At 37.7% G+C, this 16,402-nt stretch overlaps 1 protein-coding gene across 4 annotated transcripts in view; it reads left to right on the forward strand.

The window, feature by feature from the left end:
- The window catches only part of PPARG (peroxisome proliferator-activated receptor gamma), a 153,284-nt gene that overhangs the window by 69,075 nt on the left and 67,807 nt on the right, over positions 1-16,402 (forward strand). The window contains exon 1 of one of the 4 annotated variants that reach the window (XM_011952321.1): positions 15,520-15,535. The exons of the other annotated variants lie outside the window; for them this stretch is intronic. Within the exon in view, the coding sequence (XP_011807711.1) occupies positions 15,520-15,535 (16 nt within the window). Of the gene's footprint in view, positions 1-15,519; positions 15,536-16,402 lie in introns of those variants that run through there. 4 annotated transcript variants of the gene reach the window in all.

A 16,402-nucleotide genomic window follows, 5' to 3' on the forward strand; every position in this document is an offset into this window, starting at 1 on the left:
ATTCTTCCACCTTTTCACATCCTCCCTGTCCTTCAAGGTCAGCTTCAAGTAACCTCTACTCCGTGAAGCATTCTCTGAATGCATTGCTGTTCATTGCTCCCTCTCTCCTCTAAACTGAAAATGTGTTCAGAATATCTCTCTTCTGCCTCTTCCACTGCCTTCAGCCCAGTCCAGGACACTGTCTGTGCCTGGATACTAGTCTCTTGATGGGGTTTTCAGCTTCCATCCTAACCTCACAACAGCCTAGTCTCAACCAGTCACCCAGAGGGATAATGCTCAAATGTGTCATATTCGTCACTCCACCCACAGCCCTGCAGTGGTTCCCCATTTCACTTGTAACAAAAGCCCAAGTCTGGCCCCTACCCCCCTGCCCCACCCCAACTGACCCCTTTGGTCCTCTCTCTCTCCTTCTCTCTCTCTTCCACCCACTCTGCTCCAAGCATGCTGGCCTCCTTGCTGTTCCTCCCACATTCCAGATGCTCTCCTGCCTTCGTGCACCTGCCCTAGCTCTTGTTCCTGTCCAGAACCCTCTTCTTCTGGTATCCTCTGGGCCACCTCTGTCAACTCCCTATAATCTTGGCTCAAATCTTACCTTCGAGTGAGGGTGACCTTGGCCTTCCCCATCCTAGGATAGGGGAATTACCTCTCCTCCCCATTTCCCTTCCTCCTCTACTCTACAATTTCCTATTTAGAAAGTGTTTGTCATCTTCTAACATGCCATGTAATTTATTGATGGATTGTATGTATTGCTTGTCTGCTTCACCTCCCTGGAATGTTAACCGCATGAAGGCAGAGATCTTTGTCTAGTTTGTTCACCCACTGATGTATTCCAAATACCTGAATAGTAGTGCTCATTAATACTTGCTAAATGAAAGAATAGAATCCTCTAACATTTATGACTTCTATCACACAATTTAACCCTGAGTTAGAACTGTCTGGTATTATTTCCTGTTTTGTATATTCCCTAAGCCAAATCATATAGTCACTGAAGAAAAGATCCATGGTTTATTCTATATTCCACAAGTGCCAAGCACATAAGAAGTATAATCAGGTCTTGTTGACTTATTAGTACCAAACTGATCTCCTCCAAGGTCAGAGACTGGAATATATTTAGCAAATAAAAACAAAATTTTGGCCGGGCGCGGTGGCTCAAGCCTGTAATCCCAGTACTTTGGGAGGCCGAGACGGGTGGATCACGAGGTCAGGAGATTGAGACCATCCTGAGCTACACGGTGAAACCCCGTCTCTACTAAAAAAAATACAAAAAACTAGCCGGGCAAGATGGCGGGCGCCTGTAGTCCCAGCTACTCGGGAGGCTGAGGCAGGAGAATGGCGTAAACCCGGGAGGCGGAGCTTGCAGTGAGCCGAGATCGCGCCACTGCACTCCAGCCTGGGCGACAGAGCTAGACTCCGTCTCCAAAAAAAAAAAAAAAACAAAATTTTAGTGTATGTTAAATATTATTCTAAAACCAATGCTAATACAAACAAACCAAGTACTGGATATGCTACAAACCAGGCACAAATATGTTTTGAATTATCTATTAGTTAATTTGTACCATGTCCCTCCATTAGTTCGAATAGCATTCATTGAATATCATTTGAATATTAATTTTAACATCATTTGTTTGTGAGTTACCCAAATCCCTGGCTTCTTCTGCAAATCTACCCACCTTTTGATACTTCCATTATTCATTTGAACCTCCAGAACATTTATTTGCTAGCAATGTTTAAGAAAGAGTAGCTTATTTAATTAGCTAATATCTAATATATGAAGCACTTAACGTATTAATTGCCTGATATGTAATAGGTGCCAAGCATGTCAGTTCTGTCTTCTTATCTTTAAAATGGAAGTTAATACAGATATAATGTCTCCCCTTGGGTCTTTTAAGTTAGATATTTAGGAAAAAGTAAAATATTCTCATTATTCTTGTTATTTTGCTTGCATTAGCAATTAAGTATGATTGATTTAAGATCACTGGATATTATCTTACTATTGTCTACACTTTACCTAAAGCCTTGCCTTTAGTTTTGTAAATAACATTATAGACCTATTAGATAGATTGAACAAGTTTGCTTAGTGGATTAAAATATGATGCTAATAAGAACCAAAGCAAGTTTGATATTGGGATGGCCAGATTTACACAGAAGTCTTTGCCATTTACAAAGAGATCTGTTTGCCATTGATACAGCCACATTTCTAGCCACAGTTACCCAAGATATATAAACAGTTAACTCAGGAGAAACCAACTCAATTTTCAGGTATATGCCACATACAAAATCTCATCACCTTTGCAATTATATACACTTAGTGTTATTTCTTAAGCAATATCATGTAATATAAGGGGCATGTTGATGACAGTGACATGTACCTTTTTCTTGGGATTTCAATACGGATGACTATCCAAATCTTAATCATCCCAATGGCTCCACATAATTCAGACTCCTTGTCTACTGGAAAGCTATCCCTGATTATTTCAGGACGTGTTAGTGCCTTCTTTTCCACATTTCTAAAGTACTTACTATCTCTATCACAAGTATGGTCTCTGTACTTCCTTCTGCTACTAAACATTTCTCACTTTTGTAAGCTTCTCAAGAACCACAATACTATGTGTTTCTTGTGAGGCCTAAAAAACACCTTGCACATAGTATTCGGTGATTAGCTATCTTGATTTGAGGTTTTAGATTACTGATTGAACATTTACTGAGCTGAAGATACAGAGAAAGAAAAATGCCAAAGAAAACTAAAATGAGGAGATTTGGAAAAGAGAAACACTTTAGTACTAAATTATTATGGTAACTTCTAAGAAGCGAGGTTTATAAAATAGATTGTTGATACAAAGAAAATGTAATTAAAAAATTGGTAGCTTGAATGGATTTAACCTGCTAACTTTATTTCATTTAAATGGAATGCCTCAAAAGACTACTCAGCTGATCCAAACATAGTAACTTCCCAAACACAAGACACTCTTGACGTAGGCCTCAGAATTTGGGAAAAAAATTCCTGCATTGTTTAAAATACAGTGTCCTTGTAAAGCAGAATAGGCCTTATATACAAGTCAAATATATCAGTTCTAAAGCAAAAACAAAACTTTTACTACTTACTGACTCTTCTTTTTATTTTTATTTATTTATTTATTTATTTTGAGACAGAGTCTCACTCTGTCACCGAGGCTGGAGTGCAGTGGCAACGTCTCAGCTCACTGCAACTTCTGCCCCCTGGGTTCAAGCAATCCTCCTGCCTCAGCCTCCCAAGTAGCTGGGATTAGAGGCACCCACCACCACGCCTGGCTAATTTAGTATTTTTAGTAGAGACGGGGTTTCACCATGTTGGCAGGCTGGTCTCAAACTCCTGATCTCAAGTGATCCGCCTGCCTGCACTTTTCAAAGTGCTGGGTTTACAGATGTGAGCCACTGTGCCTGGCCTACTTCAATCTTTTAGATAAAATGTACACCCTTGAATTTTTACTTCCACCATTTACACTGATTTGAAGTCCTTGGTTGAATATGTATTTAGCCTTCATTGTGCAAGGAAGCTGGTTACAAAAACAGATAGTTTATTAAAATGCTTATATTGGTTTTTAAAAAAGAATAATTTTAATACAGTTTTTTCTCTTTTTTCTTTTTGCTCTTTTTGTTATTTTTTTATAGAGACACCGTCTGGCTGTGTTGTCCAGACTGGTTTCAAACTCTTGGCCTCAAGTGGTCCTCCCATCTTGGCCCCCCAAAGTGCTGGGTTTACAGGTGTGAGCCTCCATGGCTGGCCTTAATACTGTTTGATGAGTTCTGAATTGAGTAAGTTTTAAGTGAATGTCCTAAAATTCTATGACAATCCTTTTAACACAACTGGAAGAGTTTTTGCTTATTTGGTTTGTCTGCATGTTTCCTTCTATCATCCTCCACTCCTAGGACCCATATGGAACATCGTCTCTTAATTAACTCTTTTATTGAAGTATAATATATGTGGAGAAAAATGTCCAAATCATTTTCACAAGTGAACATACTTGTGAAATTAGCACCCAGACAAAAAAAAGAAAAAAAAAAACAGAACAATACCAGCAGTCCAGAAGCCCTGTGACTATTCTGTTTCTCACTCATTGATAAGTTTTGCCCGGTTTTGAATTTTATGTAAATAGAATTATACATAGTTTACTCTTTTGTGTCTGGATTCTTTTGCTTAGCATTTATTCGTGAGATTAATCACACTATTGAATGTAATTGTACTTCATTCTCATTACTGTATAGTGTTTCATTGTATAAATATATCACAACATATTTATACTACTGTTGATGGGCATTCAGATGGTTTTCAGTATTGCAAATAGTACTGCTATGAACATTGTCCTGTAGGTCTCTTAGTGAAGGAACATATGCATTTCTGGTAACTATATGGTTCAGCCAATAATAGAGTATGTTGAGCTTCAGGAGATGTTGCCAACAGTTCTGAACAGGGCTCTAGGAATCTATACTTGTACCAGAAGTGCGTGAGTGTTCTAGCTCTTCCACACCATCACTGGTACTTGGCGTTCTCTGTCTTTTTCACATTAGCCATTCTGGTGGGTGTGTTGGTATCATATTCTATTTTTAATCTCCCCTTTTCTGATGTCTAAAAAATTAAGCACTTTAAGAAGTATTTGTTGTCCATTTGGCTATCCTTTCTTGTAAAGTACCTGTTCAAGTCTTTCACCCATTTTTATATTGAGTACTTTAGGTAAATGTTCTAAAGCATACCTTGTCAGATACATGTATTATAAATATCTTTTCTTACTCTGTGTGGTTTTTCATTCACTTAATAAGCAGACATTTCTAATCAATATTGTCTGATATACTAGATTTTTCTTTTACAGTAAGTGCTTTTTATATCCTTTTGAAGAAAGCTTTGCCTCCTCCAAGGTTGATAAAGTGTATTAGTTTTTATTTTAAAAGTTTTCTGGTTTTATACTTCACATTTAGATCCGTATTCCACACAGAATTGATTTTTGCATATGTTGTAAGGTAAGGGTTTATCTCTTTCCATGTGGGTATCCAGTTGACCTACTTCCTTTATTGAAAAGATCATCCTTTCCCCACTCCCCAGCAGTGACATTTTTGTCATAAACCAGGTGACCGTATAGGTCTGGGATTTATTCTGGACTTACTCTTCTATTGCATTGTATTTTTGCACCAATTAAGATTGCCTTAAGTACTGTAACTTTATAAATAGTTTGATATCTGGTAGTATAAATCCTCCAGCGTTGCTCTTCCCCTTCAAGATTGCCTTGCCACTTGGCCTTTTGAACTTCCTTATAAATTTTAGACTCAGCATATCAGTTACCACACATAAGTGCTGGGATTTTTATTGGAATTGTTCTGAATCTATAGATAAATTGGGAAATAATTGAAAACTTTACAATATTGAGTCCTTCAATCCATGAACATGGACTGTCCTTTCACTTATTTCTTCTTTAATTTTTTTAAGTAGTATTTTTGGGTTTTCATTATAGAGATCTTACACATATTTTGTTCGATTTTTTTCCCGTAGGTATTTGATTGTTTTGATGCTGTTGCAAAAATAATTTTTAAATTTCACATTCTACTTGTTGCTAGCTTATAGAAATATAATAGGTTTTTGAATGTTGACTTTGTACCCAGCAACTTTGCTAAATTATTTTATTAACTATAATGGAGTTTTTTGTGGATTTTTAAAAACACAGTCTGCCCGACATGGTAGCGCATGCCTGTAATCCCAGAATTTTGGGAAGCCAAGGTGGGTGGATCACTTGAGCTCAGGAGTTTGAGACCAGCCTGGCCAACATAGTGAAACCTTGTCTCTACATTTTTTGTAACTAATACAAAAAATTAGCCAGGCATGGTGGCACGCCCCTGTAATCCCAGCTACTTGGGAGGCTGAGGCAGGAGAATTGCTTGAACCCCAGAGACAGACATTGGAGTGAGCTAAGATAATGCCACTGCACTCCAGCCTGGGCAACAAAGTGAGACTCCATCTCAAAAAAAAAAAAAAGAAAAGAAATAAACAGCAACATAAAAACACAGTCATGTCATCTGTAAGTAATGTTAGTTTTAGTTTTATTTCGTCTTTTCCAATTCTTCTGTATCTTTTTCCTTTGTTGCGTTGGATGGATCTCCAGTACAGTGGTGAGTAGAAGTAATGATAGTATCATTACCTTGTTGCTGATCTCAGGAGAAAAGCTTTAAATATTTCACCATCAGGTATGATGGCCACTCTAGGATTTTTGTTTGTTTATTTGTTTGGTTTTTATAGGTATTCTTTAGCAGACTAACAAAGTTCCCTCTCCTTCCTAAGAGGTTTTTTATTTTTAAAAAAACTATGAGTGAATGTTGAATTATATCAAATTCTTTCATATAGTTTGTTGTGGTGGTGGTGGTTTTTGAGACAGGGTCTCACTTTGTCTCCAGGCTGGATCATGGCTCACTGCGGCCTCAACCTCCTGGGCTCAAGTGATCCTCCCACCTCGCTGGGACCACAGTACATCACCACACCCAGCTAATTTTTTAAAAATTTTTATAGAGACAGGGTCTCACTATGTTGTCTAGGCTGATCTTGAACTCTTAGGCTCAAGTAATCCTCCCACCTTGGCCTCCCAAAGTGCTGAGATTACAGGCATGAGACACTGTACCTAGCCTAGAATATTTTTTATGGTGCTCAGGAGAAAGATTAAAAGTTTGAAAAGTGTCTACTATGTATACTTTAATATCATATTGTAATACATGTTAAGATACTGTATAGTATAACTAGTGAAAATCTTCAAATCAACTCACAACCACTAGTGATCTGGCTGTATCTGTTTTGACACTTTTGTTCTCAATATCTATTTAGCTTAAGACCCTTGTCTTCCCATTAGGAGTGCTTGACACAGAACATTGAAAATATAATTTCAAAAGAGCATAGAGTATCACATGGTTTTGCCAGACTAAACAACTCGTAGTAAGAAAGTGGCTTTCCCCCTATGGTAATGCCAAGCTACTAGAGGACCTTCAGTAGTAAAGTATGATTTAAAACCCTGACCCCATCTGTCTTTTCCCAGTTGCAGGAAGTCCTTTATAGTGTTTGAGGGTGGGCAGCAGGGAAACAGTACTCTGGCAGATCTGTGGTGGCTCCCTCCTTTCTGAGTCATTACACACTCCTCTAGATCTTTCCTTTCATTTTTCCTTTTCCTCTCCTCTCCCCTGTTTTCATTCCCCTATCACTGCAAAGCTAAAGCCAAAACCAAAACGTGGAGGGGGAGCTAGCTGGGAAAAACATTCCAGCTTCTTTTTTCTGATCTAAACACCATTCTTCTTCTTTTTTATTTTTGTAATTAATAACTTTATTTTTTAGGGCAGTTTTAGGTTCAGAGCAAAATTGAGCAGAACGTACAAAGAGTTCCCGTATACTTCCTGTCCCCCACCATGCACAGTCTCCCCCCAGTCACCATGCTGCACCCAAGTGGTACACTTGTTACAATCAGTAAACCCCCATTGACACATCATTATCACTCAAAGTCCGTAGTCTACATTAAGATTCACTCTTGGTGTTGTCCATTGTCTGGGTTTGGACAAATGTATAAGGACACATATCCACCATTGTAGTGTCATACAGAATATTTTCACTGACCTAAAAATCCTCTGGAATCCACCTGTTCATTCTGTTCTCCCCCTAACTTCTGACTACCAGTGATCTTTTTCCTGTCCTGACAGTTTTGCCCTTCCCAGAATATCATGTCGTTGGAACCATACAGTATGTGGCCTTTTCAGATTGACTTATTTCGCTTACCAGTATGCACTAAGGTTCTTCCATGTATTTCTGTGGCTTGATAGCTCATTTCTTTGCAGCACTGAATAATATTTTGTTGTTTGGATGAGCCATAGTTTATCCACTCAACTACTGAAGGGTGTCTTGGTGCTTCCAAGTTTTGGCAATTATGAATAGAGATGCTATAAATACCTGTATGTGGATTTTTTGTGGACTTAAGTTTTCAGTTGATCTGTATAGCTACCAAGGAGTATGATTACTAGATCGTATGGTAAGAATATGTTTAGTTTTATGAGAAATGACCACACTGTTTTCCAAAGTGGCTGTACCATTCACCAGCAACGAATGAGAGTTTCTATTGCTCCACATCCTCATCAGCATTTGGTGGTGTTACTGTTTTAGATTTTGGCCGTTCTATTTGTAGTGCTATCTTCTTGTTTTAGTTTGCAATGCTCTAATGACGTGATGTTGAAGATCTTTTCACATGTTCACATGCCATCTGTATATCTTCTTGGATGAAGTGTCTAGTCAGATATTTTGCTCATTTTTTAAACAGGGTTGTTCACTTTCTTATTATTGAGTTTTAAGTGTTCTTTGTATATTTTGGATAACAGTCCTTTATCACAGTAGTCCCCAACCTTTTTGGCACCAGGGACCAGTTTCATGGAAGACAATTTTTCCATGGACTGGGATGGGGTGGGAATGGTTTCAGGATGAAATTGATCCACCTCAGATCATCAGGTATTAGATTCTCATATGGAGTGTGCAACCTAGATCCCTTGCATGCACAGTTCACAGTAGGGTTTGTGGTCCTGTGAGAATCTAATGCCACCACTGATCTGACAGGAGGTGGAGCTCAGGCTGTAATCCTTGCTCATTAGCAGCTCACCTGCTGTGCAGCCTGATTCCTCCCAGGCCATGGACTGGTACTAGTCCAGACCTGGAGGTTGGGAACCCCTGCTTTATCAGATGTGCTTTGTACAGATACATTCTCCCCATCTGTGGCTTGTTTTCTCATTCTCTTGACACTGTTTTGCACAGAGTAGACATTTTTTTATTTTAATAAAGTCCAGATAATCAGTTATTTCATGGTTCATGTCTTTGGTGGTGTATCTAAAAAGTCGTATCTGTGCTCAAGATTATCTAGGTTTTCTCCTATATTGTCTTCAAGGAGTTTCATAGTTTTGTACTTTACATTTAGATCTATGTTCCATTTTGAGTTAATTTTTATGAAGAGAGTAAGCTCTGTGTCTAAATTCACTTTTTTTTTTTTTTTGCATGTGGATGTCCAGTTGCTCCAGCCCCAGTTGTTGAAAAGACTGTCTTTGCTCCAGTGTGTTACTCTTGTTCCTTCATCAAAGATCAGCTGACTACATTTATGTGTTCCTATTTCTGGGCTCTGTGTTCTGCTCCTTTGATCAATTTGTCCATTCTTTTGCCAGTACCACACTATCTTAATACTTTAACTTTCTAGTAGGGCTTGAAGTCAGGTAGTGTCAGGCCTTCGACTTTATTGTTCTCCTTAAATATTGAGTTGGCTATTATGAATCTTTTGCCTCTCCATATAAACTGCAGAACCAGTTTGCTTGCCAATATCCGCAAAATAACTTGCTGGGATTTTTATTGTGATTGCAGTGAATCTGTAGATCAAGTTGGGATGAATGACATCTTGACAATACTGAGTCTTCCTATCCTTGAGCATGCAGTGTCTCTCCATTTTTTTCATTCTTTGATATCTTTCATCAGAGTTTTGTAATAGTTTTCCTTTATAGGTTTCATATATATTTTATTAAATTTATACCTAAGTATTTTACTTTTGGGGGTGCTAATGTAAAACAAAGCAGACATTATGAGGAAAATGTAATGTCCGTTTGGGGGTAGTGTGTTTTTAATATTAAATTTGACTTGTTCATTGCTGGTATATAGGAAAACATTATGACTTTTGTATATTGAACCTTATATCCTGCAACCTTGCTATAATCACTTACTAGGTCCAGGAGACTTTTTTCTGTTATTTTGGATTTTTTTATATAGAGGTCATGTCATTTGCAAACAAAGACAGTTTTATTTTTACCTTCCCAATCTGTATCCCTTTTATTTCCTTTTTTTGTCTTGTTGCATTAGCTAAGACTTCTGGTATCATGTTGAAAAGCAGTAGTGAGAGAAGATATCCTTGCCTTATTCCTAATCTTAGTGGAAAAGCTTGAGTTTCTCACCATTACATATGATGTTAACTATAGGTTTTGTTTGTAGATGTTCTTTATCAAGTTTAGAAAGTTCTCTTATTTTGTCAAATTCTTTTTCTGCATTTATTGATATGATCATGTGATTTTTCTTCTTTAGCCTATGGGTGTGATGGATTACATTAATTTGTTTTCTAATGTTGAACCAACCCCGCATACCTCAGCTAAATCTCACTTGGTCATGGTATATAATTCTTTTCATACATTATTAGATTCAATTTGCTGATACTTTGTTAAAGATTTCTGCATCTCTGTCCATGAGAGATTGGTCTATAAGGTTTATTTTCCTTGTAATGTCTGTTTTGTTTTAGTATTAGGGTAATTCTAGCCTCACTGAATGAGTTAGGAAGTATTCCCTCTGCTTTTATATTCTGAAAGAGATTTCAGAGAATTGGTATAATTTCTTCCTTAAATGTTTGGTAGAAATCACTTCCTTAAATGTTTGGTGAATCCAGTCTGGTGCCTTCTGTTTCAGAAGGTTATTAGTTATTGATTCAATTTCATTAATAAATGTAGGCCTATTCCATTTGTCTAGTTCATCTTGTATGAGTTTTGGAAAATTATGTCCTTCAAGGAATGAGTTCATTTCACCTAGATTATCAATTTGTGAGCATACAGCCTATTATCCTTTAATGTCAGTGAGATCTGTAATGATACCCCTCTTTCATTTCTGAATAACTTTCGTTCATTCTTCATGTGCTACTTGTGTGTGCTAGACAAAGTAGAATTTCAAGTAAACCAAAGCAACTGTTCAACAGATTTAGCCTTAGTCCTAATTAGATTATTAGTAACATCTCCATTTAGAAATGTATGAAGGTACTTTTAGCAGAGGAACCAAGCTTGAGCTAGTTTGACCATAGTGAATTTTTGCTGAGTAAGCAGAAGAAATGGTTATATTGGTGAGGGCATAATCCTGTAATCTTTTCTGTGTCCTAATACCTCAGGACCAGCATAAGCAAACTCCCTAGACAAGATGTGGCTCATGCAAGAGAAAATGTGCTTTTTAAAATGAACATGGACCCAGCATAGTGACTCATGCCTGTAATCCCAACATTTTGGGAGGTTGAGGCGGGAGGATTGTTTGAGTCCAGGAGTTTGAGACCAGCCTTGGCAACATAATGAGACCTTGACTCTACAAAAAATAAAAAAATAAAAAAATTAGATGAATGTGGTGGTGAATGCCTGTGGTCCCAGCTACTTGGAAGGCTGAAGTGGGAGGATCACTTGAGCACAGCGGGGTTGAGGCTTCAGTGAGCCATAATTGTGCCACTGCACTCCAACCTAGGTGACAGAGTGAGACCCTGCCTCAAAAAAGAATTATTATTTAAATAAAATATAATAATAAAAAACATGGTCTTTCTAATGCTCTTTGTTGATCTGAATTTGAAAATTTTCTGTGAGACCTTCTGGCTTATTATAAAGAAATTTGTATCTAAAGATACATATTGCAATGTTTCAATCTCAAAGCTATCAATGGGAAAGCAAACCACAGAAACATTGAATTTGGTTTTGAATATAGTTTAAGTAGACAATAAAATGAAAATACATTTGTTTATATTGAAGAAGCAAATGACACACCAAAGAATTAATTTCTAATAGTTTTCTTTTTTTCTTTTCCTTTTTTTTTTTTTTTTTGTGAGACGGTGTCTTGTTCTTTGCCCAGGCTGGAGGGTGCTGGCATGAACTCGGCTCACTGCAACCTCCATCTCCTGGGTTCAGGTGATTCTCCTGCCTCAGTCTCCCGAATAGCCAGGACTACAGGCCTGCACCATCACGCCTGGCTAACGTTTGTATTTTTAGTAGAGATGGGATTTCACCATGTAGGCTAGGCTGGTCTCGAACTCCTGACCTCAGGTGATCCTCCCACCTTGGCCTCCCAAAGTGCTGGAATGACAAGCATGAGCCAGCGCGCCCAGCCTCTAATCATTTTCTTAATTCATGGTACCCGAAATAAAGGTTCTATATTCAGAGAAACCATGACAGAATTTAAACTCTAGCCCCAATACCTATTTAACATTGGGCAAACCACTTAACCTTTTTATGTCTAATATTTTTAATCTGTTAGGTGGTAATAATATTTGTGTATAACAACGTAGGACTGTTTACAGCAAGCACTTAATAATTGTTAGCTATTGTTACTAAATTGTATTTCTGCTGATGGGTTCCATAGTATTTTCCTCCTTCACTAAACAAAACTCAGGATACTATGTGAAGGAAAAGAAGTGAGTTGGTAGAATTTATTTTTTTAAATGCTTGAGTCAAAAGGAGAGCCATTTGTTTTTCAAGTATCAAAACTATTTTCTGATTTTCTTTCATTTTACTTGAAACTACATTAAAATTTTCTCCAGTTTTCCAGATGATTGCATGATAATCGCTTTTAAGAGGACAGTAACACATGCAAGGAATAGACTTACTCCCTCTGTTAGGAGAAATCATGGAAAGATATTACAATTAAAAGATATTGAATTTTAGCTTAATTTTTACCTTTATCTAAATAACACTTGTACATAGCTGCAGCTTTCAGTGAAGAAGAGATCCTCAGTCCCACAGCTAAATCCCACTCTCATAGGCAATGATTTTAACTCTTTCACATATTTCTTCTGGCATTTACCTTCCTATCTCTAGAATAACATACTTACACTACTGGCCAGGCATAGTGGCTCATGCCTGTAATCCCCACACTTTGGTAGGTCAAGGCGGGCAGATCACTTGAGCCCAGGAGTTTGAGATCAGCCTGGGCAACATGGTGAAACCTTGTCTGTACAGAAAATACAAAAATTAGCCAGCAGTGGTGGTGCACGCCTGTGGTCCCAGCTACTCAGGAGGCTGAAGTTGGAGGATTGCTTGAGCCCGGGAGTTTGAGGCTACAGTGAGCTGTGATCACATTACAGCACGACAGCCTGGGCAACAGAGAGAGACCTTGTCTTAAAAATGATAATAATCATCCTAGCATACTTAAACTATTATTTTTAAAGTTGTATTCTTATTCATTGACTTCTTAATGTGGAAGATAATAATTTAGTCCTTTTACTACCATACTCCCTTTTCCAAAACACATACTTCTCCTTCCCCTCCATCTTCATAGTGTAGTTACTTGTAATTTGAAGTTAAATCAGTTGTCTGTGCTTACATTGTAATAACTGAAAGTGCTACTTAAAGTTGAGCCAAGCAGTGTGCTGTGATTCTGTTTCCTGTCCTGCTTAGCTATTTACTTTTCTGGAGTTAATTTTTTTCACTTAGTCATTGCTCATTTTGTTGTCATTTCTTGCTATGTGCTCGTCACTAATTCATCCTCAAGCTCGCTGACAGAGTAATAAAAACTCCTCTCGAAGTGGTCAAACGTACCAGGCATTCTGGTGATCCTACCTGGCCTTCTTCCTCCTGCGTTTTCTCTAGGCTGCTCTGCATCTGTAGCCTGGGACTACCTTCCACCCCTCTCCTGTGTTTCAGATCCTTTGTTTCCTGGTCCCATCTTTTCTCTTCCTTGGTTCTGGTGGGGAACTCTGGGAAAGAGTACATGGGAGGTAACTTTTCTGGACACCTTGTCTTTCTGAAAATGTCTTTACTCCCATACTGGATGGACGATTTGGCTAAGTCTAAAATTCTAAGTTGGAAATTCTTTTTTCTCTGAATTTTAGCAACATTGTTCTATTGATTTTCTAGCTTCTAATGTTACTGTTGAGAAGTTCAATGTCATTCCGATTCCTGATCCTTTCTATGGTACTTTTTTTTTTTTCCTGTCAGGAAGTACTTATGATCATCTCTATAGAAGGGGCATTAATCTTCACAGTGTTCCTTTCTGTGTGGTTTAAGAAATCCTTTCTCTCTTGGGTTTTGTTACTGTTTAAACCAACATAAATCCTTGATCTTAGTCATTCTAAAGTTAAAGAAAAACTGAGGAACAACTTAGGAATACATTTCAAGTACATGTGATAAAAGGCAAATGTGCAGAGGATGATCACTATATGTTTAAAAAATGGGAAAAAAGAGATAGTTGCAAACTTTAACATGGGTTAGATCATCATTTCTCAAACTATATTCCATCACATATTAAACTCCTCAAATATTGCACACTGTGCTTTTTTCTCTGTTTTGTGTATTCTCGTGAACATTAGCCTGTTAGTTTAAGAAGCCTCACAGTAAACCTATTTAACCTTGCTTAACCTAGCATTGCCTAAATTTACTTGATCACCAGATTTTTTTGTTTGTTTTTAGTTATTTTTAAAGGAACATTATTAACATATGTATAACACAGTTGGGGAAATGCCAGATAAGACATAGACTTTCCTGGATGCTAAAGAGCAATTAAGCATTGGAATGAGTAACCAAGAGGAGCTGTGGACTCTCCTTTTCCAGAGGCCTTTAAAACAGGACATCTGTTTTAGGCGTAGTCCTGTTTAAACAATAGGGCTTTGCTGGCGGTTCTTCCTCTTCCTGTCCCCTAGTGGTAGTGTTGAAGGCTTTTAGCCCACCTTTTATATGACTGTAGTACTCTGGTAACTAGTGTGTACACAAATTACTGTTATACTATTAATATTAATTATATTTATTGAGAACTTATTAAGTATCCAGCCCTATGGTAAGTGCTACATACATTATCTAATTTAATCCTCACAACAATTCTAGGAAGGAGATAATATTAATATCCTACAGATGGAGATTAGATATGAAGAGATCACCAAACTGCCAGCAATAGGATTGGATTGGAACCTTGGGCATCTGACATGGGGCCATGCCCATCCTTCTTCACCGTTAGTATTCAGAACAGCAAACGGTGCAAAGCAAACGAACACATAAAATTTGTATATCTGTACTTACTATGTAAAAATGAACCAAGATAATGCTTATTTTATTAGACTATTCCCTAAACCTTTTGATTAATTCAGAGTCCATGACTTTCATTAGAAACAAATTCTCTTATAGATTTAGTTCTTCTGCATTTTATTCTGTGATAATTTGCCATCCAGGAAATGGTTCCTTACATGAGACTTTTTCCCTCATAAATTTGATGCCATTCATATGCCTTCACTAAAGACCCGCCAAAGATAAATCTGGATCTCTGAAAAGTGACAAAGGTTAAAAGTCCCATTTTCAGCATATTTACACGTAACAACTTGATAACGTGGCACTGAGAATGCCAGGCTCAGAGGAGCCAAGCTGGGCTCCTGTCCAGTCAGCCTCTAGCTCACCAGGAAACCCTGAGCAGGTCACTTTGCCTCATTTTCTTTATCTATCAAATGAGAACTCAGATGATCTCAAAACAGCCTTTTCTGCTCTACTGTTTCGGGATGATTCTTGTCTCTGGATGTCAGCTGTCATGATGGGAGAGGAATTAGTAAATTCCCAGGTCAGTTTACACTGCAGTGTGATCTTGGTCTGCATGAATCAGTAAGGATGGACTGGATAAACAAGTTGGAACCACAGTTATGAGTACCATGACATTAACCTGAAACAAATGAGAAGGGATTGAAAAATCAGCAGTTAAGTGTCTTTTAAGGCCATTTCCAACAAAACTACAAAGGACCTATGAAAGGCTTTTCAGGTGTATACTCTTGTTGCCTAGCTGAACATGTTTCTCTAATAAAGCTTTCATTTGAGAGTTACTCTTCATAGTATATCCCCTGTCTCCCTGCCTGCCTGGCACATCATAGGTGTTCAGTGAAGGTTTGTTGGAACTGTTAAATAATTGTTTAATATAGAACTGGAAGATCAGGAAGAGATAATGTTTTTCTAACCAGTATTCAGCGTAAAGTCACAAGTGTGGGCTATGGAGCTTCACACCATCTGGATTCAATGTCGGTTCTACTGCTTAGTAACTGTACTTTCAGACAAGTTACTTACTTCCAGGTCCATGCCTCAGTTTTCCCATCTTTAAGGTAAATTATAAGTGCACCTACTTCCTCGGGCTGGTTGTGAGGATTAAATGACACAATCCAGGCACAGTATTTGGTGTAGTACTTTGCACAGATTTAGTGTCCTGTTAGTACTAGCTAATGTAAATATGAAGAAGATGCAACATTTTACCAGCTATTTTAATCATAGTTTTTCTTTTCATAAGGGACAACATAAAACCCCAAAGGTAAAACATATATTTCTGGTGTTCAATTTTATAATTTAGCATCTTTTGCAACCTACTTCCATGCTCCCAAATAATAATGCCTGTCAGATTAAAGAAGTTACTTTATTTTTGCTTGAAATTGGTTGTATTTTTGTTGAACTACTTCATCCTTTGAGTATTGTGAAAAGTCTGCGCATTGACTATAACAGCATTTAAAGCCAAGTCTGAAGGTCTAAGATAATGGCACACATCTATGTCCTTGCTCACAAGTTCTGCCTAAAGACTTTTGCCTGCTTGAAACACTCTAAAGGTTTTGAAATTAATGGATATACCCCTGATGCAACACAACTC

Source organism: Colobus angolensis, unplaced genomic scaffold, assembly GCF_000951035.1.
Source record: "Colobus angolensis palliatus isolate OR3802 unplaced genomic scaffold, Cang.pa_1.0 Scaffold34, whole genome shotgun sequence".
Taxonomy (NCBI): domain Eukaryota; kingdom Metazoa; phylum Chordata; class Mammalia; order Primates; family Cercopithecidae; genus Colobus; species Colobus angolensis.